Source organism: Molossus molossus, unplaced genomic scaffold (assembly GCF_014108415.1).
Source record: "Molossus molossus isolate mMolMol1 unplaced genomic scaffold, mMolMol1.p scaffold_m16_p_6, whole genome shotgun sequence".
Taxonomy (NCBI): Eukaryota; Metazoa; Chordata; class Mammalia; order Chiroptera; family Molossidae; genus Molossus; species Molossus molossus.
In genome coordinates this window covers 65,793,556-65,819,487 of record NW_023425399.1, presented here as the reverse complement: position 1 = coordinate 65,819,487, position 25,932 = coordinate 65,793,556, and the positions used below count along the sequence as shown (strand labels likewise).

The window sequence follows — 25,932 nt, the reverse complement described above, 5'->3', positions numbered from 1 at the left end:
TATTTATAAAAATTGATGGCAAGCATAAAAAAATCTCATCCTTGAAAGTATTTTCAAAATATATAGTGGTTTACCCAAGGCTTGTGGCTCTTTGAGACAGAAGGTTGTTTGAGCAGATGTCTGATGCTTCTCAACTTTATGATCCATGGTCAAAGCATATAGAACAAGACATCGCAATAGGAGTACTTTGTAAGGCTTAAAATAATACCCATGCTTCTGTTAGTAAATCTGCATCTTATCCTTTGCAATAAGGAGACTGACATCATAACTCTATCCATCCTTGACATACATGTAAGTTCTTCAAGCAGTTCTTAGATATTACATACCAGCTAACATACACTGCATTACATTGTGGGGGCATAGTACCTTCCGAAGCAGCCATGGCACTGGCCCTCCCTTTCAATGTAGTTCCACAGGCCGATCGGCTGTCCATTCAGGAAGGCTTCTCCCATGCAGCCTTTGAAATGAGTAACCTTCACAGCAGGAGACTTCTAATGTACATAAACAAACATAACCCACATATATTTGGTGAGAAGGAATACATTCTCTAACTACATGAAACTCCTCCCTGAAAGCTTAAATCTAACAGCTCCACATTTTGAGAAAACATTGAAAAAAAAAAGCCAGTTTTTAATCATTGAACTTCCTTCCAATTATGAAGTAGAACACTAGAACGAGTGACAACTGGATGGGATCTTAAAGATTACCTCAGTTCCAGGGTTGCTGGAGAGAAGCCTCTTTTCCAGTGAGAAACAGAGGCCCAGAGAATGTGGTCAGTGGTGAGGACCTGTCTGGCGCTGAGACTTGTACTCTCACGTGAGAGCGTGAACCAAGTCCACGTGTCTCAACTCTCCAGTGAGAGGGTAACTGATGTAATGAAATAAATACAATGGGCTCTTTCACTGAACACTGATTAGTAAAAGCCTACTACTAGAGTTAGAATAGAGATAAAGGAACTTCACAGAAATTAATGTGAACTGTTGAATATCTTATTTCATCATTGGAAGAGAAACCCAAATAGCAAAATGAACCACTGACTTCTTTTCCATTTATACGATTTATTAAGCATAATCCTTTACCATACAAAACCAACCCAACTCCGTGGATGAACCGCCATTAAGTAAAATAAGAGAAGCAAAAAACATGTCATCTGCCTAGGATATATTAAATAATTTAATTATATTAATTTTATTTATTTTTTGTTAATCTTCACCCAAGGATATTTTTCCATTGATTTTTTAGATAGAAATGGAGTGGGAGAGAGAGAGACACAGGGACTGGTTGCCTCCAACACAACCCCAATGGAGGCTGGGGATTGAACCTGCAGCCCAAGTACATGACCTTGACTGGGAATCAAACCCATGATCCATCGGTCTGGAAAGGCCAATGCTCTAACCACTGAGCAAACTGGCCAGGGCTAATTATATTGTTTTTTATTGAAATATATTTGACATATAACATTTTATAAATTTATATACAGGTAAAATCAATCAGTAGTGTTCAGATGAATATTCATAATGTTACCTTGACTTGTCCTCCAAGCCCTCCAACAAACATCAGTGTTGAGTTGTTTATGTCCAGAACATTAGCTGCTCCTAGGGATTTACTTGTTTTTGGTGGTGGCTTCTGAGTTGTGCTCATTTCCTTTACAGTCAATGAACCAATGTTTCCAAATCTAAGGGTTACAAACAGTGGCAAAAAGAACACTTTCAGAATTGCAAGTCGGCCCACATATGTACATACATGTTTCATACCCAGCCTCCATCTGCTTCTCCCCACATCCACTGCAATGGCCCCCAACTCGTCTCCCTGCTTCCAGGCTTTTCCAACCCTCATCCCTACTTTCTTCTCCAAAATCTGGTAGAGCAGTTTGTCTAAAATATAAATTTCATCGTGTAAAACAATCATAATGAGTTAAATTATATTTGAAGCTGTTTACTGCCTTTGATATGACCTATTTTTATTGATAACAAAGCAAAAGACAAAACTTCCTAAGAACAGCACACCATCAAAACCCAAAATGTTACAGAAAAGTCAAAAAAGATATACCTAAAGCTGCTTAAGAGTAGTTACCTTTGGAGAGAGGCTTGATAAGGAAGAATTCTGCTTTGTGCTAGAAGCTGAAGAAAATGCATTCCCTGCTTGTACCCTGTCTTCTGCCCTCGTCCGCTTGCATTCCACTGCAGCCACGGGGGGTTCCTGCCGCGCTGCCTTTACTCCCATGTACTGGGCAGAAAACATTCTACAGGGCTGGCTGCCTCACGCTTACACCTACCATTCTAAAGGTAACATAAGCTTTTAACTTTTTTTTTCTTTTATTGTTGGTTTTGGTAACAATGTTTCTTCCATAATAAGAAACTACCCCCCTATTTCTAACTTCCTAGAAGTTTCAGACTATTATGATGTTATAAATATGTAATTACTTGTAAGATACAGTTTTAAAAAGAGAGATGCTGGAGAACTTCCTACACTACCTGGCTATGTAGATACTGTGCCATTTGTTGTCATCAATGGGGAAGTCTGGAAATTCCAACCGTGTGGACCCGGAGCCCAAATCCCAGAGGAAGGCCACTTTCCCTCGACGCATCTCCACTGCCAGGAAATCAGCCTGGGTGCAGGGGCATGGGTTGGCATGAGTGTACAGGCCAGACTGCTTGCATGAATACTAAAACACCATAAAGAATGAATTCCTACAGCATTTTCCCCATTTGTTTAAAAAAAAAAAAAATTCTATTCTTTTTATCTTTCGTTCTTACCCTCCACCTGGAGCTGAAGCATAACTCAGAATACTGAGGGCAGGGGCCAGCCATGGCCACTAGTGCCCCATCCGGCACTGCAGGGCCCTCCACAATGCCTTCCACAAAATTCCCCTGGAAAACTCATTGGTGGGGGGGTGGGGTCACCAGTAATCTCCAAGGAGCATGACCCATTCCCATTGGCACAGCCAAAGTTATTAATAGTCTTCCACAGGGGACTTGTCCTCTGGGGACCCCTGGAATTTTGTTGGGTGCAAGAGCCTGGGTGAAGCAAGTTTGACAGTTGTGCTAGGCCTTAGGGTGCATGCCCCCACTGCTGGTAATCACCAAGATCGACGTTACAGATTCATCACTAAACCCAGGGGCTTCAGGGGTCACAGAAGGCTTTGCAAAGAGTTCATCAAAGCTTGTGATTAAGATAACAGACAGAGACACTTTTCCTTCCCCAATGTCATTTTCCTTCTCACAGGTACTGAATTTTGTAATTTGTTTATTTTTAATCTAATGCTACTAGTTTAGCAAAAGGTATTTCCCTTAGAAGAATTAGTGATTTCACCAAGACTCTATTGTTTTTTCATCAAAAAAGTGTCAATTCAGAAAACGTGTGCATTCATAAGAGATTCATTGTTGCTTTCTGCAGGTCCATACTCACGCTGGTGCTGCTACCGAGGTAGAAGAGAAGGTTATCGGGTTCGCTCGTCTTGACATTTAGTGTTAGGGTGTTATAGTTAGTTGAAGAAATCGGGGGCTGGTAGGCCCGGATACAGTCTCTGTCTGCAGACACAGCAACTTTAATCTGTAGAAGGGAAAAAATAGTGTCCCAATCACTTAGTGATGCATTGTGCCAGGAGTCCAGAAGCACTAATCCGAGTGAGATTTTCACAGTCAGACCCTTTCCTCTCTTGACAATACATGATGCTCCACAAAGTGAGAAATCAGATGGTGATGACGGTCATTTTATTGGTTAAAGTATTTAAATATGACAAAATCAGTCTTGAGGTTTTAAAAGAGTATTTTAGGCCCTGCCAGTATGGTTCAGTGGTTGAGCCAAGAGGTCACCGGTTCAATTCCCAGTCAGGGTACATGCCCAGGTTGTGGGCCTGATCCCTAGTGGGGGGCATGCAAGAGGCGGCCAATAGATGTTCTCTCTCATTGATGTTTCTATCTCTCTCTCTCTCTCCCTTTCTTTCTAAAATCAATAAAGAAAAAACATTTTTAAGCGTATTTTATGTAGAAAACTGTCTCTTCGTGTAAGACTTAATTCTTTAATGATAGGAGCTTATGCCAATCATCTTGGAATATTTAGACCTGACAGAGAGAATATTTGGTGATCATTTGTCAAATAAATGAAGGGATAATTTATTTATTCTTTCAGCAAATATTTATACAGCAAATATTACACTGCTACATTTTTCCCTAAGTAATTATTTGCATATACAGCTTATATTAACATCAAAGAGTATAATCTTGTATTAACCAGAACATTTGGAACCATCTGTTGGGCTCACATTTGTTTGGTGACAGTAACTAAAACAGATAGAAGCCGGAGCTTATGTAAACCTACATCCCTTTTTCAATAGTGAGTTCACCTGTGGGAGTGAGGGTGTCAAAGAGCTCAGAAGTCCTTTATCTTGGTGGAAAACCTTAGGCAGATAAATGTGAGACCAGAGTCACATTCATCTGCTGTGAGTTCCCAGTAGCGTGACAATGGCACATTCTCTCGAATGTCTTCCTTCCCTGAGACGCCTCTCCTTACGAGCACAGCCAGAGCCGTGGACTGTGGGTGGGACGGCTGAAAAATGTTTTCCCAGTGTGTGCTTCTCTGGCTGTCAAGTGTTTTCTGTCTTTAGTGACCTAGATGTGGGCGGCGCTTGCACATACACAGATTGTTACGTCAGGCCCCCAGAGGACAGGGCCCATACTGCACAAGCATTCTAAAGAATATGGGATTATTAAAACCAGCTGGGTAAAATGATGGAAATAACACCATATGCCACCAATAAAAAGCAGACTGATGTTAACCCTTAGACGGCTAATAGTTATGAATCTATAAATCTAGGCTACAGTTACAAATCTTCATAAAGACATGGAGTTCTTGCTAACAGCATTTTCGAACACGTATAAAAGCAGAAATCATAGAAAATGAGAGTAATTAAATATACTTAAGTGAATATGCGTAAGACAAGGTGGTGAGGAATAAGGGATTATTGAGAGCTGGTCAGTAGACGTTCTAGGGGACCCAAGGTGACAGAAAGCCACCTCTTCAGGAATTCTTTGGGACTTGGGGTTTCCGAGAGCCTCAGCCAGGGGCGCCGGATGTTCCTGAGAGAATCAGGGCCTGGCACTCACAGAAGCCGCTTGTTTCCGGGCCTGGCTGATCAGCAGCTTAATTTCTGACAGGTTTCTGCTCAGGTTCTCTTCTAGTATCTTCAAAGGCTTCAACCGATCAAATAAAAGGTTGGCTTGTATTTCCACATCTTTAACTTTTCTTCCAGCTAACAGACCTAAACAAATACAGGGCAGCAAGAGAGTTGGTAGGGTTGGGGTGAAAGACACAAGAGAAATGAACTGGTCATTACTAATGTACTGGACAAAATAGAATATCCTAATGATCAAATCCTTGAAATTTTGGTACATATGTAAAAAATGCACCGGCAACATGCATTACCGAAGGCCCTTCTCTTTTTTATAAATGTGAATCCAGATGTCAGCACATTTTTATTTTGTTTAGGAATTCTGTTTGTGCCCTGGCCGGTTTGGCTCAACGGTTAGAGCATCGGCCTGTGGTCTGGAGAGACCTGGGTTCGGTTCCCGCTAAGGGCGCATACCTTGGTTGCGGGTGGCAGCCACTTGATGTGTCCCTTTCACATTGATGTTTCACTCTCTCTCCCTCTCTCTTTTTTCCTCTCTCTCCCTCCCACTCTATCTGAACAAAAAATGGAAAAATGTCCTCAGGTGAGGATAAAAAAAAAAAAAAGAGGAATTCTGTTTGTGAACAAGCCACCACTATGCACTGGGCAAGCACTAGTATTCATTTGTAAAGTTTTTAATCACAAATGGGACAAACATTAACACTAGGAGAAGCAGACTTTCCTAATGGGAGGGGGACCGTGGCATACTGGTCATGGAGGAGTCCCGGAGAAGTTCGTTGGCTTCCTGTAAGGTGCCATTGACCCTGGACAGGTCCGTCGAAGTGTTCAACAGCTTCTGACTCAGTCGCACAGCGTCCTTTAGCGTGCTCCAAGCACTCTGGTTGGCAGATCTGGCCAGCTCTTTGATTTTGGTTCCTTTGTCTCTAACACCTGAAATAAATTTGTAGGCAAGCAAGTACTCCATAAAACGGCGCTTTTTGTTTCTAATGGCAATATTAAAGCTGCTTGTCATATGAGCTCCCTTTTAGGGATAAATGAAATAATTTTGTTTAAAGTTCTCAATATGATTTTAGTACACATGAGACTAAGCAGCTGCTAATCTCCATGCTCAGGATCTTATATAGTAAGCAGCTAAACTTCTTTATTTGGTCTCTTTTCTGTCACTCTTTGTCATATTCATGAAATCTTCTTTAAATCACTCCACGTCTGGATGAAGTTTGGGAATTTAAACACGTAGGTAGGCTGGACCTGTCGCAGACTAAAGAAGTGGTATTTTTTCACACCATCTACAGGCTCTATATATAACACCAGAATAAAGACTAAATGGTCAGTCACTTAAGATAAATTAGAACTCAGCTTTTCCAGAAAATCTGGGTGATGATGTCTTTTAATAGGCACTAGTATTCATTTTTAAAGTTTTTAATCACAAATGGGACAACTAGAAGAAGCTGGACAAAGAATATACAGGTATTCTTTCCACAATTTTTTTGCAAGTTTGAAATTCCAAATAAAAAGTCATTACGTGTTTAATCAACATATACCACGTTGTCCTCAAAAAGAGAGCTAAAGAAAGAAACATTCAGATCAAAAAATGCTCTGTTGATTTAAGGGAAGAAGTCCAATGTGCCAAAGTCCAGTGCTCCGGGGTAATTTGTGTGCTTGCAAGGTGAACCAGCAGACAGAAATCTAGAGATATTTGGGCATCTTGTAAGACTCTTTAAAAAATTCTTGTTAAAAAAATAAGAATCTAGGAAATGTAAATAATGTACACATTTTTTTTTTTTGGTATTACACTTTTAAAAGGTGATCTTTTTTAAAATGTTAATGAATATTGCATTTTCAAACTATCAATATTAAAGTGATCCAGTTTAGAATGCTTTATTGCCTCATGAAGATTACCAAGCAAGAATTTTTAAATTTCTTACATTTATAATGAATCTAACATTTTCCCTCAAAGTAGGAACATTCCAGCTTCTTAACTTGCTAACTTCTTTGAATGACACTACTTTCCTTTAAGGTATGTGACAAGCCCATTGTAAAAGTGAGCAATCAATATGGTAGCATAAAATCTCTAAGGCTTTTGTCTTCAGAATATAATTCTAGTATTTCAGTTCAGGTGTTCTGAACTTATTAAAAGATAGTGATCTTATCATCAAAGGATAAATAAAAAAGCAAAATGTGGTCCATCCATACAATGGAATATTATCTAGCCTTAAAAAGGAAAAAAGTCTGTAATATGCTTTATCATGTATGAACCTTGAGAACATTGTGCACAGTAAAATAAACCAGACACAGAAAGACAAATCTGTGTGATTCCAGTTACTGAGATACTTAGTCATCAAAATCATAGAGATAGAATGGTGAGTGTCAGGGGCTGAAGGGAGATGAAAATGGGGAGTTATTGTTTAATGGGGACAGAGTTTCAGTTTTACCAGACAAAAGGAATTATGGGGATGGATGGTGTGATGGTTGAACAACAATGTAAATGTATTTAATACCACTGAACTGTGCCTTTAACAACATTTACAATCTTGATTATTTTATGTATTTTACCACAATAAAAATATTTAATAATAAAATAGTAATCTTCACTTCCAAATCATATTTCTTTGCAAGTAAAAACTATCAATCCTGGTCTCATTCCAGCAACAGCTTGTCATCAGCCCCGAGGCAGGACTTCCTCATGTCCATGAGTAATGGCTGTGCAATGAGAAGGCGTTAATTGAATCAAGCACCCCCTCTCCACTTACCTTCAGGAACTGCTCCAAGTATTAAGAGTGATTCATTGGTCTGCCTAATAAGTTTATCAGCATTTTCTTGAAATGTGTTTGCTGTATTTTTCAGTTCTCTCAGTTCCAATGTGATACCTATTTAAAGGGGAAAAAGTGCTCCCTTTTAGGCTAACCTGATGAAAAGTTTCTTCACCCCTTTGACCACCTCCAGATTGACAGCTTTCCACAGAGACCCTCCCCAATGTTGAAAGTTTGTCCAGTAAGACTTAGCATCCCTGATTATAGAAATTGTATTTTTAGGTTGCTTGATCATTTTCCCCATTTTTTCTGCCATTATCACTAATATTTCTTCTTAAATTGCATGTCCAATTTAATTAAAGCTCAGATCGAGGTGGAGAATTGTGTTCCAGTCAGTTTTAATCAGACTCACTAATTTCCTCTCTACAACTAGACTGTGGTCACCTTTCTCCTCTGGCTTGTAAAACCCCAAATTGGGCTCCTGCCTGGTCTTCTCCCTCCCAGCCCCCCACCTGCTTCCCCAGCCAGGGCCCCTCTGCTTCCTGCTTCCTTCTGCCACGAAGCAGGTCCTCAACTCAGCCTCCTCCGGCTCTGATCAAAGCTGTTGAATTAAAGATTTCACTTTTAAAATTTCTGTTCATAACACACAATCACACTAGATTCTGAACATGTTAAGAAATAAATTATTGATAAAATCTTTGATGAACATGATGGTTCTGCTAAAACTTTAATTGGCAGGAAGTTCATGACTTCATGGCCTATGAAATACCTTTAGTTGTGTAAACTGAAACCATAGCCCACCAACATTAATGCTAGAGTCTCTGTTAAATGCTTTATGATGGAGAATTGTGTACATTCTATATGATGAGAGGACAACAAATTCTAAACTGTGTGACTCACAGAGAAACAGAAAGATACGTGCATTTTCACACCCTTGGCTCAGTCCACTGGGGAGGGATCCAGTGCTGGACTTGGAAGTAGTCTAAAAGGGGATGAGCCAGCTGTTCATAGACCACTCTTTACTCTGTAGGAGAAGACTTGATATTTTTGATCTATATCTTATAAAACATGTATGTTTCTCTTACACAACTGATTCCTGCTGCCATTTCGTTATGGACATGCCATCATGTTATTGGATAGCTCTCACATATAACAAATACTTGCTTACTGAAACTAAGAAAAAATAAAACTGCGTAGGTATTTTCTAAAAAATTAATAAATCAATTATGATTTAATTCAATAATTATGTAACAAGACCCTACCATGAACTTAACATCATTTTAGCCCTGTGAAAAAGGTGAAAGAAGTATCAGACGTGATACAGCTCTTCAAGAAACTGTAACCAGTGCGAGACGAATAGAGGAGCTCACTGATGATGATCTGACAATACCGTGAGGAACAGCAAGGCCCAGGAGCTAAAGCAGAGGACAGGACCTGGTTATCAAGGAAGGCTTAATGAGTCTAGGAAGATTGGAGGTGACTGCACATGAAAACCAGAGGTATCGCCAAAGGAAAGTTCAAAATTATGTAATGTTTATATGATAGCAAACTGGAATATTATTGTAACAAAGAAATGTCTTCAAATTGCTCCAGAAAAGGCAGTGTGCTCGAAGATGTAGTTTTTGTTTGTTTTTTGTTTTTAATTTTTCCATTGATTTTTAGGCGGGGGGTGGGGGGAGAAACATCAATGTGAGAGAGATGCATTGATTGGTTCCTCTCATAAGAACTCAACTGGGGCCAGGATCGAACTTGCAACCCAGGCACATGTCCTTGATTGTAGTCAAACCCTTGACCTTTCGGTGCACAGGCTGATGCTCTAACCACTGAGGAGACTGCCCAGGGATGAGAGGTGTTCTTATCAACACGGTCCAAGATAGAAACTGACCTTGATGCTTTCTGCTCAGGCTCTTGCCCTCTTTTAGAAACTTGGAACTGTGCTGGAGAGCTGCCTTCCCGTTGGACACCAGGGATTCTGGGAACTAGAGAACAGAGAGATTTAAGCATGGTGACTGGGGGGCAGGGTAGGGTCCTGCCGGAGATGATGGGAAAGGCTCTGTCAGAATAGACTCCAGTCTAGTCAACTAGATAACAGGCAGGGAGAGTTTAAATTGTCCTAATGTATTTGTCCTAATTTATGGGTGAGAAAGAACGCAAGCCATTTTTAAATATATAAAGACAAAAATCAACCTTTTTTTTTTTTTTCTTTTAATCCTCACCCGAGGATATTTTTCCATTTTTTGTACAGATAGAATGGGAGGGAGAGAGAGGAAGGGAGAGAGAGAGAGAAACATCGACGTGAAGGGACACATCGAGCGGCCGCCACCCGCACGACCAACCAGGGTCGGGGACAAACTGCAACCGAAGTACGTGCCCTTAGCGGGAACCGAACCCGGGTCTCTCCGGACCGCAGGCCGACGCTCTAACCGCTGAGCCAAACTGGCCAGGGCAACAAAAATCAACCTTTAAATAAAGATCTTCACCACAGGTAAGAAAAGATTCTTCCAAAACTGGCAGTTACAAAGCAGTCACAGAGATGCAGTGTACAGCACAGGGAATATAGTCAATACTATTGTGATAAATATGTTTTGTGCCAGGTGGGTACCTGAATATGGGGGAGGATCACTTTGTAAATTATATAAATGTCTAACCACTATGTGTCTAGTGGTTAGGTCTGTATGCCTAACACTAATAAACACTGAGTATCAATGGTAATTTTTAAAAAATACTTCAAGTAGATATCAAGTAGCAGTATAATTTTTGTAATAAGAAATGGTGAGATTGTCCTCATCTTTACATTTCTAGTGCCTAGTCTTCATAAATACTTACGACCTTAAGAAATTAAAACATATCACATGATGACAGAGACATAAACAGATTCCACCAGAAAGGAGCATTGACAAGCAGAGTTAAGCCACCGAGTGTTTGGTCAAGCACCTTCAGGAGCAATCTCCCACGGTGCCTACAGAAGAAAGGCACTCATTGAGCCCACGGGGCTTTTCTTACCAGGCTCGCCTCAGTCACAGTCTTGAGAGCATCTTTTGCCAGTTTTTCTGATTCTTCAATCAGGCTCCGAATTTGGGAATGAATGTGGGTTGCACTGGTTGCATTCAGGGACACATGTCTAACATTTCCAAGGCCACTATGAAATCAGCATATTTAGAGGTATTATGATAAACTAAAATTGAACTTGCCCACTATTCTTAAAAGCCTTCTAGTTTCTTTCCCTTTGAAACAGTATCATCAACAACGAATAACAACATATGGATTGTTATTTAACTTCAAAAGGATCTTGAGAAGCAATAACCACAGTGTCACTGTAACACTAGGAACTGCTGTTTAATTAATACCCAAAGAGAGGATGGCTGTTTCCCATCTTTTAGCCATTCATCAGTTTCTTTCAGCTGCCTTCAACATCTTTTGATCTCTGTTCCACCCTCCTGCATGTATCTGGGGTGCCATGTGTGTTTGCATTCATTGTAATCTCTCCTGTGAGGCAATTGCTAACTCTCAGAAAGCTTTCCTAAGCATGATACAAGGATGCTGAATTGTATTCCTTAAATGGTCTACACCAACTTGATGAAATTCACTAGAGGTTTTGAAGAGGATCAGATAGTATTTCAATCATCTGAACTTCACTCTTATAAGCGGGCAAATCACTTATGAATTTGCCAACTGGTAATGGTGCAATTTCACCCAGCCACTCTATCTTGAAAATAAAATCTGACAATCGATACCTCTTTGCCTGCTGTATAAGTCACTTCATTTTCCTCCCAACGTTATTGAGTTGGTTAATTCCCAAACCAGACATCAGCAGTTATTACTTGATTGGCAAGATCCGTTGATTTATAAACAAAAAATAACAATGTTGTTTAACTTTGTAAATCACACTCAATTACTTTTACTACACATACTAAGTAATAAAGGTTTTGCTCTAGCTATGTATGCAGTCAGAATATTGTTTCCTCTTTCAGGAAAGGATGAAAGATGATAGAAAGAGAGACAGTGAGTATCTGCTTCCATTTTTTAATTGCTGATTCCTGTGGCATCTATATACAGTAGAGCTCAATGCAGCACTTAATTTATACAATATCCTCTGACTGTTTAACTGCTGTCCTTGTGTGACCTAATCTTCTATGGCAGCATTCCTCAAATTGGAAAGATATTTTTCCCCTTCCACAAAACATACTCAACACAAATTCCCAATGTGTCCAGGTGTTTTCCATCTATAATTTATAACAAATTTTAAACAAATAAATCTACCAATTAACTCACAATATTGTGCAAATCACTGATAGGCCTAAAACACCAGTTAGCTCATTGCTGCAATTAGATCACCTGGGGATCTTTTTTAAAAATAATAAAGCCCAGGTCACAACTCAGATGAATTAAATCACCATCTTTGGGGGGGGGGGGGGGGGAGACTAGGTGGACAAAGGCATCAGGTTTGTTTTTTTTAATCCTTACCGAGGAAATGTTCTTATTGATTTTTGAGAAAGAGGAAGGAGGTAGAGGAAGAGACAGACAGAGAGAGACAGAGACAGAGACAGAGAAATTATCTGTGTGAGAGAAATATTGATCAGTTGCTTTCCATGACCTAACCGAGGATCGAACCCGAAACTTTCGGTATATGAGACAACACTCCAAAAACCTGAGCCACCCAGCCAGGGCAAGGCACAAGTAGTTTTTAAGATCCCCAGGTGATTCCAATGTGCAGACTAGTTTGGGAACCACTGGCCTAACACTGCTTCTCATTTAAAGACACTTTTAACAAGTGAGGACATATATCCAAAAATATAAGTTTAAATTATTGTAATACTATTGTAGACCTTCAGACAGTAGAAAATAATTGGGGGTGATATCTTTCTGGAGTTGGGACTGTCCCAACACTTCTATAGGTCGAGTGTGGGCAACCACAGCCCCCACCACTGCACAAAGACAGTCAAAGCATAAGTTCCAAAAAGGTAAGATTTGTAAAGCAGTTGATATCCTCACTCTGTCTACATTTAACCTAACAAAGCCCTGAGCACTTAGTAGATGTGTGACAAGGCCTTGATGGCTTGACATGGTAGCATTATATTTGCTTTAATGCCTAGTCGGTTCAGTTTGCATTTCTTATCCTACCTTTAAGCTGATAGTCAACTATGTTATCAGACGTGGGAGGAAATCCTCCTTACCATGTAAACAAAACAGGGATCTTCATTTTAAGAGAAAAGAAGAGTGACTCAACATTGTGATCAAAATAGCCATCCTTATTCTTTCTGATCAATGGATCTCAACTTCTGAAATTCCTGCAAAAAATGGTCTCACCTGTCCAGAGCACCTGCTCGTCTATGGAACTCAGCTGCACGATCCTCTGCTCTGTAGACAAGGTCAAGAGCTCTTCTTTTAGACATCTGCATGACCAGATCATCCACATGGAGCCTGATTTTGGCAGTCCACAAAAGCAGCTCATCCCGGTGATGCTCTAATTGCTACACAGAGAAATAAATACTGTGAACATTTATGGTTCTATTAACAATGTGTATGCATATTTATGAGATATGTCAAGATTCTTTGGAAACTGCATTGTGGCTGTGCTGAGTTGTAACTTACTGCTAGAGCACTTCGTGCAGCCTTGGCACGGGCAGTGGCGACATCGAGCAATCTTCTCCCTCTGGCGATTAGCACTGAGGTCAAGTTTTGTTCTTCTTGAACACGCAGCTTGGCATCCTGCAGCAAAAATCATTTTTAAGGATGCTTCAGAAAGCAAGTCAGCTTCCGAACACTGTGCCTGATGCTCTGTGCTATTAGGACTTGGGGCTGATTTTTTTAAGAAGCTAAAAACAGTATTATTTACATTGGGGGATTTGGTTATTAGCTTTACCTGAGGAGAGAGCAGTTAAGACTCACACTGAACTCTCGAAGGCTGGCATTGACAATGAGCAGGAGGCGGTCGCTTTCCTGTGTCTTCATCTCTGCTTCCCTCACGAGGGCTTCTGCTGCCTGCAGCTCATGGTTGTGTTTTGAAAGGAGACTGTTTGCTGCTTCTTTCATTGCCTTCAACTCTTCCTGTGGCTTTTGGTAATTTTTCTGAATCTGTGCCAATAAATCTCCAGCAGCCCTGACAAACATAGATGGTTCACATAGTTAGTAAATGAACAACAAGGCTCCTGTCACTGAAATGATAGCGGAAGGAATTCTTACGTACCTAGACCTAGTTTTGTAGTGTGCAGTAAAGGTAACATGGGCAGGAGAAGGCTGGCATTAGAAAGGCCTGCTTGCAAGGTCTGCAAAGTGCTCCCACTGTTCCCTAACGAACACAAGTGGCTCAGTGCCTCCACTGTGCAAATAATGTGGTTTATGCTAAACACCTGCTGTCTCTGGGAGTGTGGAATTTGGGCACATGCTGGGCAGACTGCCTACAGGACCAACCCCCATAAAAGCCATGGATACTGAACCTCTGGTGGGCTTTGCTGGGCAGAAACATCACCCACGTGCTGCTGCATTTTCATAGCTGGGGGGACGTGCACTCTGTGTTTCCTCAGGGAAAGGAAGCAGAGGGAAGCCTATATGGACACCTCGGTCCCTCTGTGTCTTCTTCCTCAATCCAGCTGAGCATCCTTACTACCTTGTCCTAAGGTACGCTGGCAGGAGTACAGCTAGCTCCATGCCGCATCCTGGGAGTCCCCGTGAAACTCTGAATGTGGTGGTGTCCTGGGGACCCTGACACCAGCATGATAAGCAACCAATTACCAATTCGTGTGCTAAATATTCCCACCAATAGCATTGCCACAGTGCAGCATGAATTACCAATTTTCTAAGGATTATCTTTAGAAAGCTGATAAACAATTCCTAAAATAATCCGCAAAATTTGAAATAGCATAACATCAGGGATTATCTATAGTAAATAAGAAAATGGAGGCCAGAGAAAACATTTTAAACTTTATTTTTTAAAATAAAAGATCTCTTTAATAACAATTTAACTAGCAAATGAAAAAGAGACCAGCAATCTCATCAATAACTTTGTTCTAATTAAAAACATAAGACCGACAATGAGAGAGAAAGGGTGAGCGCTGGGCCTGCCAGGGGAGGGCAGTCGGGCACCAAGGCAACAGGGTGGGAGAGGGACCCTGCCTTCTCCCCTTTTTCTCAAATGCTATTCAGAAAATAAACTTTTTGTAACTGGACTATGAGATCCTAGTGGGCAAAAAAATATTGTTCTTTGTATCCCCAACTGATAGCACAGTATCTGCCGCTGGAGGCTCACTCTGTTGAATGAATGAGTGAACTGACCACGGAAGGGTAACGGTGGGGGCGGACAGCCCCACAAAATGACGACCATGGATCTCCAGGGAATCTACATTTTTATTTTTATTTACTTATATATTTATTTTTGGTACGTGCCCTTAGCGGGAACTGAACCCGGGACTCTCTGGTCCATAGGTCGACGCTCCAACCACTGAGCCAAACTGACCAGGGCGGGAATCTCTATTTTTTTTTATCCTCATCGGAGGACATTTTTGTGTTTATCTTCAGATATAGAGAGAGAGAGAGAGGGAGGAAGAGAGAAAGAGAAACATCGATGTGAGAGAGACACACCAAGTGGTTGCCACCTACACGACCCAAACCAGGGCTGGAGACAAACTGTAAACAAGGTATGTGCCCTTAGTGGGAACTGAACCCAGGACTCTGGTCTGCAGGCCGACGCTCTAACCACTGAGCAAAACTGGCCGGGGTGGGAATCTCCATTTTTAATAAGCGTCCATCAACTTTTAACTGTGGCCAAGGGAGGAGCAAATGAGAGCTGAGGATGAGTGGGAGACAGGTGCAGGGGACTGTACCGAGTGGAAAGGGGGTGAAGCTGGAATCAAATATAGGACATTTCTACATTATCTGGGAGGCAGTGGGAAGCTAAGGAAGGGCAGGAGGCAGAGAACAGCACAGCTGAGCCTGAGGTGGCCACCTCAAGAATGGAGAGCCTGGGAGGACAAACATGGAGGTATGAGCTTCTTCACCTCCCCTGCTCCCTCCACTGGGCACTGCAGGTGAGGGAAGGTGTAGGTGGAAGGTCAGGGCATTGCAGGTGAGGGAAGGTGCAGGTGGAAGGTCAGGGCACTGCAGGTGAGGAAAGGTGCAGGTGGAAGGTCAGGGCACTGCAGGTGAGGGAAGGTGCAGGTGGAAGGTCAGGGCACTGCAGGCGAGGGAAGGTGCAGGTGGAAGGTCAGGGCACTGCAGGTGAGGGAAAGTGCAGGTGGAAGGTCGGGGCTGGGGAACATGGTTACAATCTCATGTAAGTGTAGCAGCATGGGCTCTGACCTAACAATCCAAATTCCACCCGTGCATCTTTAGGGGACTGGGTCTCAGAAGTACTTCCTTCTGTTTGGGGTTGGAAAACAACAGGGTTTACAGTCACACAGATTTAGGTTTGTGGTCAGGGTTCAGATTATCCTGGAGCTTTAACAGTGGGCAAGTTACTGATAGTCTATGAGCCTCAGTTTCCCCAGCTAGATTCTCCCCTCCCTCACGAGGTGGCTGAGAGGATCACAGGACAGAACACCCTCTCTGCTCAAGGAGGCACTCCCTAGAAGGCGGCCCCCTTCCCGCCTCCTGGGCCCTCGGCCTCTATGCTCCCCTCAGGCACTTAGTTCATAGTTCTCTCTTCTCTAGTAATTAGATGACTAGTTCTCCAAATCCCATGGGCTAAGTTCCTCCTTTTGTTTTTCACCTAAAAAAATCAACTACGATGTAAAAAATCGTATTCAATAATGACAAAATATGTAAGCTTAGCTCTCCTGTGTGTTGTCAGTAGAAGTAACATTGTTTTAAACAACCTTCTAGAAAATAATTATGAAATGCAAGTCAAGCGTCCTTAAAATGCAAAATCTTTGGCTAAAATTATTTCACTTCTTAGTATCTACCCCAATAAGATAAAAATGTGAAATATAGAAAAATATTTTTGTCTAAGATATCCATTACAACATCATTTAAAATAGCAAAATAGATTAAAAGTAATTTAAATATTATACTACCAAGAATGGAGTTTTGTGTAACTTCATTTAAGCCAGTATTTAAGGTATTTATCACAACCTGGAAAAAAAGACTGCTTGTGCCATATCAAGGGATAACTGTGAAAATACCAAGAAGAAAGCTGAAAGAAAATCACAAGCTCCTGATGACCATGTCTAACAATTCTTTGTGATCTCTCATTTCACAATGTGGTTTTCTTTCATTTATTTATCATTAATTTATTTTTGTTACAGATGTTTCTACTTTTTCCCCCATTGACACCCTCTTCCCGCTCTGCCCCCACCCCCGCCTCATTGTTTTCAATTAGAATTTGTAATACTAAGCTAAATCATTTTGGCATAATGTCAATCTGTCTTAGAGTTTACAGCACAGGTAGTAGCCACTGACTATATTTTCTTCCACAATAATCTATTTCACTATACTGACCTTCAGTAAATACAATATCGTTGTTACCAGACTGGGGACTTGGCCCTGAGTGGCTCTGCCTAGGGCCAGCCTGTGGTGTGTGGGTTCTTGACTCCATGCAGGCAAAATTTCACAGCATGAGTCCAGGTAAATTTTAGAGGATATTTATTGAAGCTGGGGACAGTGAAATGAGGAAGGGCTAGAGAAATGAGCCTAGGCTGGTTTGCCTTGGCTCCCTGAGAAGTCAGAGAAAAAGGGGCCTTGGGGACAGGTTCAGGGGCGTTGCGTGGGATGAACTGCTGCTGCCCATTGCTGCCCTGGTTGCAAGCCTCCTGGGGACCTTGGAGTTTAGGAGATGTACACTTGTGAGGGAAGGAGGGAGGGAAGCCGCGGGTGTGCTCCTGGAAGAGAGAGCATGCTGGGGCCTTAGTTTTTAGGGGTTTTAAAGGTTTGGTGTTTAGGGGAGGTCTTAGGGAAGGATCTCAATAGAACATTCATCAGCTTTACCAAAATAAGGTTTATTCTCTTAACGTCATCTATCCTTGGGTGTGGTTGGCAAATAGCATTTATTGGATTTCTGCTATATCTCCCTGAGTAGGGTGATATAAGCTATTTATCTTCTGGTTGGGGAGGAGAAGAGCAAACCATTTACTATAAAGTGTCGCTGGGGGAATTTCAAAATGGCGGCAGAGTAAATGGAAGCTACACAGACCATCTCCCAGGACCGAAGTGGAATTACAACTAAAATAAAGACAAATCATCAGGAAAAAGAAACAGAACAGCAGCTTGCAAAGACCATATAACCAGGGACACTGACTCGATCCAGGTAGGATTGCGGAGGCATGAAAGGGGGGCTGGGAGTCCACAGACAGCAGCAGTCTTAGCTGTGAGCAGTGTCCTTGGGGTTAAGCTCCCAAGCAGCTCCACAATGCAGAGCCAGGACAGGTGCCAAAATAGCCAGACACTCATCTTGGGCTTCGGCAGAGGGAGGGCGACTGGACTGGAACTGTGTGAGGACACTCGGGATTTGGAGGGTGCTCAGAACTTTTGCCGAGTTGCAGCCAGGCAGGATGGTGGCCATTTTACTCCTTCCCAGGGTTCTGGGGAGAGGAAGTGGCCCCTCCTTTGGAGATTTAACCCCACACAGTGGCGACTGAAATGCAAACTGAGGCTCAATAACAACCAGTTTCTGCCACACTCTCCAGAAATCCCCTTACAGTGAGCACCTGAGGGAGTTTTTCATTCAACTGAGAACCCAAGGCTCTTCAAGTAACCTCAACTAATAGCCTCCAGGGAAAAAGCTAGAGGATAACTGAACCATTCCTGGGCTTGCAGCTCTACACAGGAAAGTAAGACTTGACAGTTGTATTTAACGTAGGTCCTCCCATGCTCATCCAAACCCAGCAGAGGTAGCCACAAACAGCAGAACACCAACACCCACAGGGAAAATTTGGCAAGCTCCAAAGCCCACTGTGATAGCCAAAATGGTGAAACAAAGAAACAAATCCCAAATGAAAGAACAAGAGACCTCTACCAAAGATGAGATAAATGAGGAGCAGTTAAGCAAGTTAACAGAACTAGAATTCAGAGCCATGATCTTGAAGAAGCTCAACAACATGAGTAAGGACATCAACACCATGAGTAAAGACATAGAAATGTTGAAAATCAAACACTTGGAAATTAAAAACCACCAAGAAGAAATCAAGAATGACATATCAGAAATAAAGAACACATTGGAAAGTCTAAACAGCAGAGTAGAGGAAGCTGAGGACTAGATCAGTGAATTAGAAGACAGAGCAGAAAAAAAAATAAACCAATCAGAAAACCAAAAGGAATAAACAATTAAAAAACAGGAAGACGCCCTGGCCAGTTTGGCTCAGCGGTTACAGCGTCGGCCTGCGGTCTGGAGAGACCCGGGTTTGGTTCCCGCTAAGGGCACGTACTTCGGTTGCAGTTTGTCCCCGGCCCTGGTTGGTCATGCGGGTGGCAGCCACTCGATGTGTCCCTTCACGTCGATGTTTCTCTCTCTCTCTCCCTTCCTCTCTCTCCCTCCCACTCTATCCGTACAAAAAATGGAAAAATATCCTCGGGTGAGGATAAAAAAAAACAACAACAACAAAAAAAACAGGAAGACAGCTTAAGAGAACTGTGGGACAATTGGAAACATAATAATATTCACATCATAGGAGTCCCCAAAGAAGAAGAAAATGAACAAGGGTTAGAGAATATATTTGAAGAAATAGTGACAAAAAACTTCCTAATTTGGTGAATTTCAAGTTCAGGAAGCACAAAAAGCCACAAGTAGGCAGAATCCAAACAGGCCCACACCAAGACACATAGTAATCAAAATGCCAAAAATTAAAGACAAAGAGAGAATCCTAGACGCAGCAAGAGAAAAGCAATAGGTTACCTACAAAGGAACCCCCATAAGGCTCTCAACTGACTTCTCAACAGAAACACTACAAGCCAGAAGGAAATGGCACGAAATAATCAAGGTCATGAAAAACAAGTATGTGAATCCAAGACTGCTCTACCCAGCAAGGCTATCATTCAAAATAGAAGGTCAAATAAAGAGCTTCCCATACAAAAAAAAGGCTAAGGGAATATATTAACACTAAACCAGCACTGCAAGATATGCTAAAAGGACTGCTGTACTTAGTAGAAGAAATAGGAAGAAAAATAGAACCAAACTAAACAGAAACGGCAATAAATAAATAAATATAAATAATCACCTTAAATGTAAATGGTTTGAATGTTCCGATATAAAAACACAGAGTTGCTGATTGGATGAGAAAGCATGACTCATATATATGTTATTTACAAGAGACCCACCTCACAACAAAAAACTCACATAGGTTAAAAATGAAGGGATAGAAAAAAAATCTTCCAAGCAAATGAAAAGGAAAAAAAAGCTGGGGTAGCAATACTCATATCTGATCAAATAGATTTCAAAATGAAGGCCATAACTAGAGACAAAGAAGGCTACTACATAATATTGAAAGGATCTATCGAACAGGAAGATATAACCTTCATAAACATATATGCACCCAATATAGGAGCACCAAAATACAATAAAAATCTTCTGGAGGACTTCAAAGGAGAAACTGACAGCAATACAATCAAAGCAGGGGACTTCAACAGCCCGCAGACATCACTGGATAGATCCTCTAGACAAAAAATTAGCACGGAAACAGAGCCTCTAAATGAAGCACTAGACCAAATGAATTTAATAAATATCCACAGAGAATTACACCCCAAAACTAGAGAATTCACATTCTTCAAGTACACATGGGACATTCTCAAAGATAGACCACAGGTAAGGACACAAACTAAATCTCTACAGGTTCAAGAAGAATGAAATCATATCAAGCATCTTCTCAGATCACAATGGCATGAAACTAGAAATCAATTGCAACAAGAACATGCAAAGACATTTCAACACATGGAGGCTAAATAGCATGTTATTAAACAATGAATAAGTTATCAGGGAAATCAAGGAAGAAATTAAAAACTTCCTGGAAACCAATGAAAATGAACACACAACAACACAAAATCTATGGGAAAGTAGATTCTGAGAGGGAAGTTCATAGCACTACAGGCCTACCTCAAGAAACAAGAAAAATTTCTAATAGACTCTCTAACCTCACAACTTAAAGAACTAGAAAGCAAACAAAAAGAACACCCCAGAGCAAGTATAAGGAAGGAAATAGTAAAGATCAGAGCAGAAATAAATGACATAGGGACGAAAAAAACAATTCAAAGGATCAATGAAACAAATAGCTGGTTTTTGAAAAGATAAACAAGATTGATGGACCCTTAGCTAGATTCACCAAGAAACAAAGACAGAGAACCCAAATACACAAAATCAGAAATGAAAGAGGAGAAGTAACAACTGACACCACAGAAATACAGAAGATCATCAACAACTACTATGAACAATTATACGGCAACAAATTTGACAATCTAAACAAAATGGACAAATTTCTAGAAACACATAGTCTCCTAAAACTGAACCAGGAAGAAATAGAAAACTTGAACAGACCAACAACAACAAAAGAAATTTAAGAGGTAATCAAGACTCTCTGAGCAAACAAATGCCAATGCCCAGGCCCAGACGGCTTCATGGGAGAGTTTTACCGAATATTCAAAGAAGAACTAACACCCATTCTCCTCAAACTATTTCAAAAATTTCAAGAAGAAGGAAGACTTCCAAACTCGTTTTATGAGGCCAGCATAATTCTAATTCCAAAAACAGAAAAAGACACTACAGAGAATGTAAACTACATGCCAATATCCCTGATAAACATAGACGCCAAAATCCTAAACAAAATACTAGCAAATCAGATTCAGCAATATATCAAAGCAATTATTCACCATGACCAAGTGGGATTCATCCCCAGGATGCAAGACTGGTACAATGTTCGTAAATCAATAAATGTGATACACCACATAAATAAAACGAAGAATAAAAATCACATGATCATTTCAATAGGTACTGAAAAAGCATTTGACAATATCCATCATCCATTTCTAATAAAAATGCTCAGGAATCTGGGAATAGAGGGATCATATCTTGACATAATAAAGACCATATATGAAAGACCTACAGCCAACATCATACTCAATGGGCAGAAACTAAAAGCATTTCCCTTAAGAACAGGAACAAGACAGCGATGCCCACTTCCGCCACTCTTATTTAACATAGTACTAGAAGTCTTACCCACAGAAATCAGACAGGAAGAAAAAAATAAAAGGGATCCAAATTGGAAAGGAGGAAGTGAAATTGTCGTTATTTGCAGATGACATGATATTACACATAGAAAACCCTAAAGACGCCATCAAAAATCTACTAGACTTAAATGAATTTGGCAAAGTAGCAGGATACAAGACTAATGTTAAGAAATCAACAGCAGTCTTTTTTTTTTTTTTATCCTCACCTGAGGTCATTTTTTGATATTTTGTGCAGATAGAGTGGGAGGGAGAGAGAGAGAAAAAAAAATCGATGTGAAAGGGACATATCGAGTAGTTGCCACCCACACGACTCAACCAGGGCCGGGGACAAACTGCAACCGAGGTACGTGCCTTAGCGGGAACTGAACCCGGGTCTCTCTGGACTGCAGGCCGACGCTCTAACCACTGAGCCAAACCGGCCGGGGCTCAATGGCATTCTTATACACCAATGATTAAATCACAGAAAGAGAAACTGAAAAAACCCATTTACCATTGTGGCAAAAAAATTGAGATACCTAGGAATAAACTTAACCAAAGAAGTAAAGGACCTATTTGCAAAAAACTACTGAACATTGAAAAAAGAAATTGAGAAAGATATTAAAAAGTAGCAGCACACACCTTGTTCATGGATTGGAAGAAATAACATCATTAAAATGTCCATACAACCCAAAGCAATCTATAGATTCAGTGCAATCCCCATCAATATACCAACGACATATTTCACAAAACTAGAACAAATACTTCAAAAGTTCATATGGAACAAAAAAAGACCCCAAATAGCCACAGCAATCTTGAAAAAGAAGGACAAAGTAGGTGGGATCACAATACAAGATATCAGGTTATACTACAAAGCTACTGTAATCAAAACAGCCTGGTACTGGCACAAGAACAGGCATATAGACCAGTGGAACAGAACAGAGAACCCAGAAATGAACCCAAGACATTATGCTCAATTAATATTTGACAAAGGAGGCCAGAGCATACAATGGAGTAAAGACAGCCTCTTTAATAAATGGTGTTGGGAAAATTGGACAGCTACATGTGAAAAAATGAAACTAGACCATCAACTTACACCATACACAAAAATAAACTCAAAATGGATAAAAGACTTAAATGTGACCGAGAATCCATAAAAATCCTAGAAGAAAATGTAGGCAACAAAATTTCGGGCATCATATGCAGTACAATTTTCACTGATACATCACCTAAGGCAACAGAAAGAAAGGAAAAAATGAACACATGGGAATACATCAAACCCAAAAGCTTCTGCATAGCAAAAGAAACAACCATCAAAATGGAAAGGCAACCCACTGTATGGGAGAGCATCATTGCCAATGATATATCAGATAAGGGGTTAATTTCCAAAATATATAGAGTACAAATACAATTTAACAAAAGGAGACAAAGTACCCCATTTAATAATGGGCAGAGGAACTAAATAGACACCTCTCTAAACATGACATACAAATGGCCAAGAGACATATAAAGAAATGGTCAATATCACTAATCATCAGAGAGATGCAAATTAAAATAACAATGAGGTATCACCTCACACCTGTCAGAATGGCTGCCATCAACAAATCATCAAACAAACGTTGGCGGGGGTGTCGAGAAAAGGGGGCTCTAGTACACTGCTGGTGGGAATGCAGACTGGTGCAGCCACTATGGAAATCACTACAGTGTTACCTCAAAAAGTTAAAAATTGAATTGCCATTTGACCCAGTGATCACACTTTTCGGAATATACCCTAAGAAGCCCGAAACACCAATCAGAAAGAATGTATGTACCCCCATGTTCATAGCAGCACTGTTTACAATAGCTAAGATCTGGAAACAGCCCAAGTGTCCATGAGTAGACGAATGGATAAAAAAGCTGTGGTACATATACACAGTGGAGTACTATGCAGCTGTAAGAAAGAAAGATCTCTTATCTTTTGAGATGACATTGAGGGACCTGGAAAGTATTATCCTAAGTGAAACAAGCCAAGCAGAAAAATTTAAATACCACATGATCTCACTTATTTGTGGAATATAGTGAACATAACAGTCTGAGGAATAGGGTAGACCCAGAGACGTGGAAGAGGGCATGGGAGGGGAGGGAAGAGATAAACCACAGAACTTATATGCATGTATGCATAACCGATGGACACAGACAACAAAGCCAGGGATGAGGTGGGGGGGGGGGAGGTGGGGAGGAGGGTGTCAATGGGGTAAAAAAGGAGAAACATGTGTAACAAAAATAAAATAAAATAAATAAATAAAGTGCCCCTGGATTAGGGAAGATAGGATTTACTAGATGGCTGCAAACTGCTGTTTAAATATCTGGTCTCAGTTTTCCTATGCCGCTTGTCCTGGCTTACTGGCCTGTCTCATCATGTTTTCTCAGAGACACAGAGAAACAAAACCTATGGCACACTAGTACAAATATAGAGCTGTTGGCATTGATTATAATTTTCTCTGTTTGGAGGGACTGGCACTGGTCTCTTCATTTTCTTGACAGTAGTATCCCTCTCTTCTCGTATGACGTGCCACCCCAGTGAGTGCTCTCTTTTTGCCTCCTCCCACATGTCTTTTCCCCCTTCAGTACTTACTTCAGTTCAAGGGTGGCATTTTGGTGCAACTGCATGAAATGCCTCTTTTGTACCATTTCCAGCAAAGATGTCATGTTCTTCTGTATATTCTGAAGAGTAGAAGTAGGTAGCTGGAAATCTTCATCCAAGGTCTGATTTAGAGTTGTTGCCTTTTCAATAATTTCTATGGAGAAAATGTATCAATCATTCAATTAGTCTCTCAAATGTGGACAGCACTAAAATAGAAAAGTTTAGAACCTTCTTCAGTGAGTCCTGCTCTGTTTAGCTGAACCCGTTGAACCTCCAAGCCAGGCCAGGCCTGCTGTACATCCCAGTGTGCTCTGGACGTCCCTATCAAAACACTCCCGCACCTGGGATTACTGGGTTACTTAGGGTTATTCTTCCCCAGCACCCTACACTCTGTAAGGGCGGGGCTGTGGCTGTTCTGTTAGCTCAGCATTTCTGGTACCTGGCACAGATGTCTGCACATAAAATCTGCTCAAGAATTATTTACTGCATAAATGAATCATCAACACTTGCTACTACTCTTTATTAAGCATATTATTTGTTCTAATAATTTCCTTATCTTCTTCCCTATAAAGTTTGATTTGCATTGAATTCTGTACTCCTTATGCTCTTACACAATAATCCAAAAAGAAAAGCAAGTATACATTTCTTGAGGCTAGAAAAGTGAAATTACCAATCTAAAAGCCAGAGCAGACAGGACACCCCACCTGAGTAGTGACTAAATTACTCTAAGGTTGTGGTTGTACTTTGGGACCACACTGCAGCTCCCAATCACAGCAGGTCCTACGGTGGACAAAGGGATGGTGTCAAGAGTTAGCTCCGTGACTCCTTCGGCCTGGTTGCCTTGGCATCCATTTCGTTTGGCCAAGAGGACTGCAGTGACCTTAATGTGACACTTGCCCCTCGTACAAGCACATGCCCTAGCCTGCAGCCTCAGAGTCAGAAGCAAATGAAAGTTCCTATTGTGACAGCCCCATGATCAACAGTCTCCCTGGTCTCCCAGAACCTTTCCCCAAGTGTCCCATGGAGCTTCTCAAAATTCTGATTTTTTGGGGGTTTGGCCTCAGCTCAGGAATCCCAAAGCACTGTACCCACAGGACCTAAGAAAGCAGGTGCCCCAGGTCCTGTCTTTCTCTCTCAGTCTGCATCCTGCCTTAACTTCTCCGTGTGGCCCCTCGAGGCATGCCGGGTACTTTCTCCAGGCCTGTGAGTAAAAACCTGTCTATTTCATGTCTCCTGTGTTCTGTTGTTAGACCTTGGTTCATCCTCTGGCACCCTGTACTCCACTTAATAAGTGGTAATTTGACAAATTCATA

At 41.1% G+C, this 25,932-nt stretch overlaps 1 protein-coding gene across 1 annotated transcript in view; it reads right to left on the bottom strand.

Annotated features, from left to right (window-relative positions):
- LAMA1 (laminin subunit alpha 1) overlaps positions 1 to 25,932 on the bottom strand; it is a 144,286-nt gene that overhangs the window by 28,967 nt on the left and 89,387 nt on the right. Inside the window, exons 36-48 of the mRNA XM_036245948.1 lie at positions 24,611 to 24,773; positions 13,768 to 13,978; positions 13,471 to 13,587; positions 13,186 to 13,349; positions 10,882 to 11,017; positions 9,764 to 9,857; positions 7,879 to 7,995; positions 5,876 to 6,058; positions 5,106 to 5,260; positions 3,409 to 3,552; positions 2,475 to 2,608; positions 1,525 to 1,675; positions 367 to 491 (exon numbers count right to left, since the gene is read on the bottom strand). Coding sequence (XP_036101841.1) covers positions 367 to 491; positions 1,525 to 1,675; positions 2,475 to 2,608; positions 3,409 to 3,552; positions 5,106 to 5,260; positions 5,876 to 6,058; positions 7,879 to 7,995; positions 9,764 to 9,857; positions 10,882 to 11,017; positions 13,186 to 13,349; positions 13,471 to 13,587; positions 13,768 to 13,978; positions 24,611 to 24,773 — 1,894 coding nt within the window. The remainder of the gene's footprint in view (positions 1 to 366; positions 492 to 1,524; positions 1,676 to 2,474; positions 2,609 to 3,408; positions 3,553 to 5,105; positions 5,261 to 5,875; positions 6,059 to 7,878; positions 7,996 to 9,763; positions 9,858 to 10,881; positions 11,018 to 13,185; positions 13,350 to 13,470; positions 13,588 to 13,767; positions 13,979 to 24,610; positions 24,774 to 25,932) is intronic.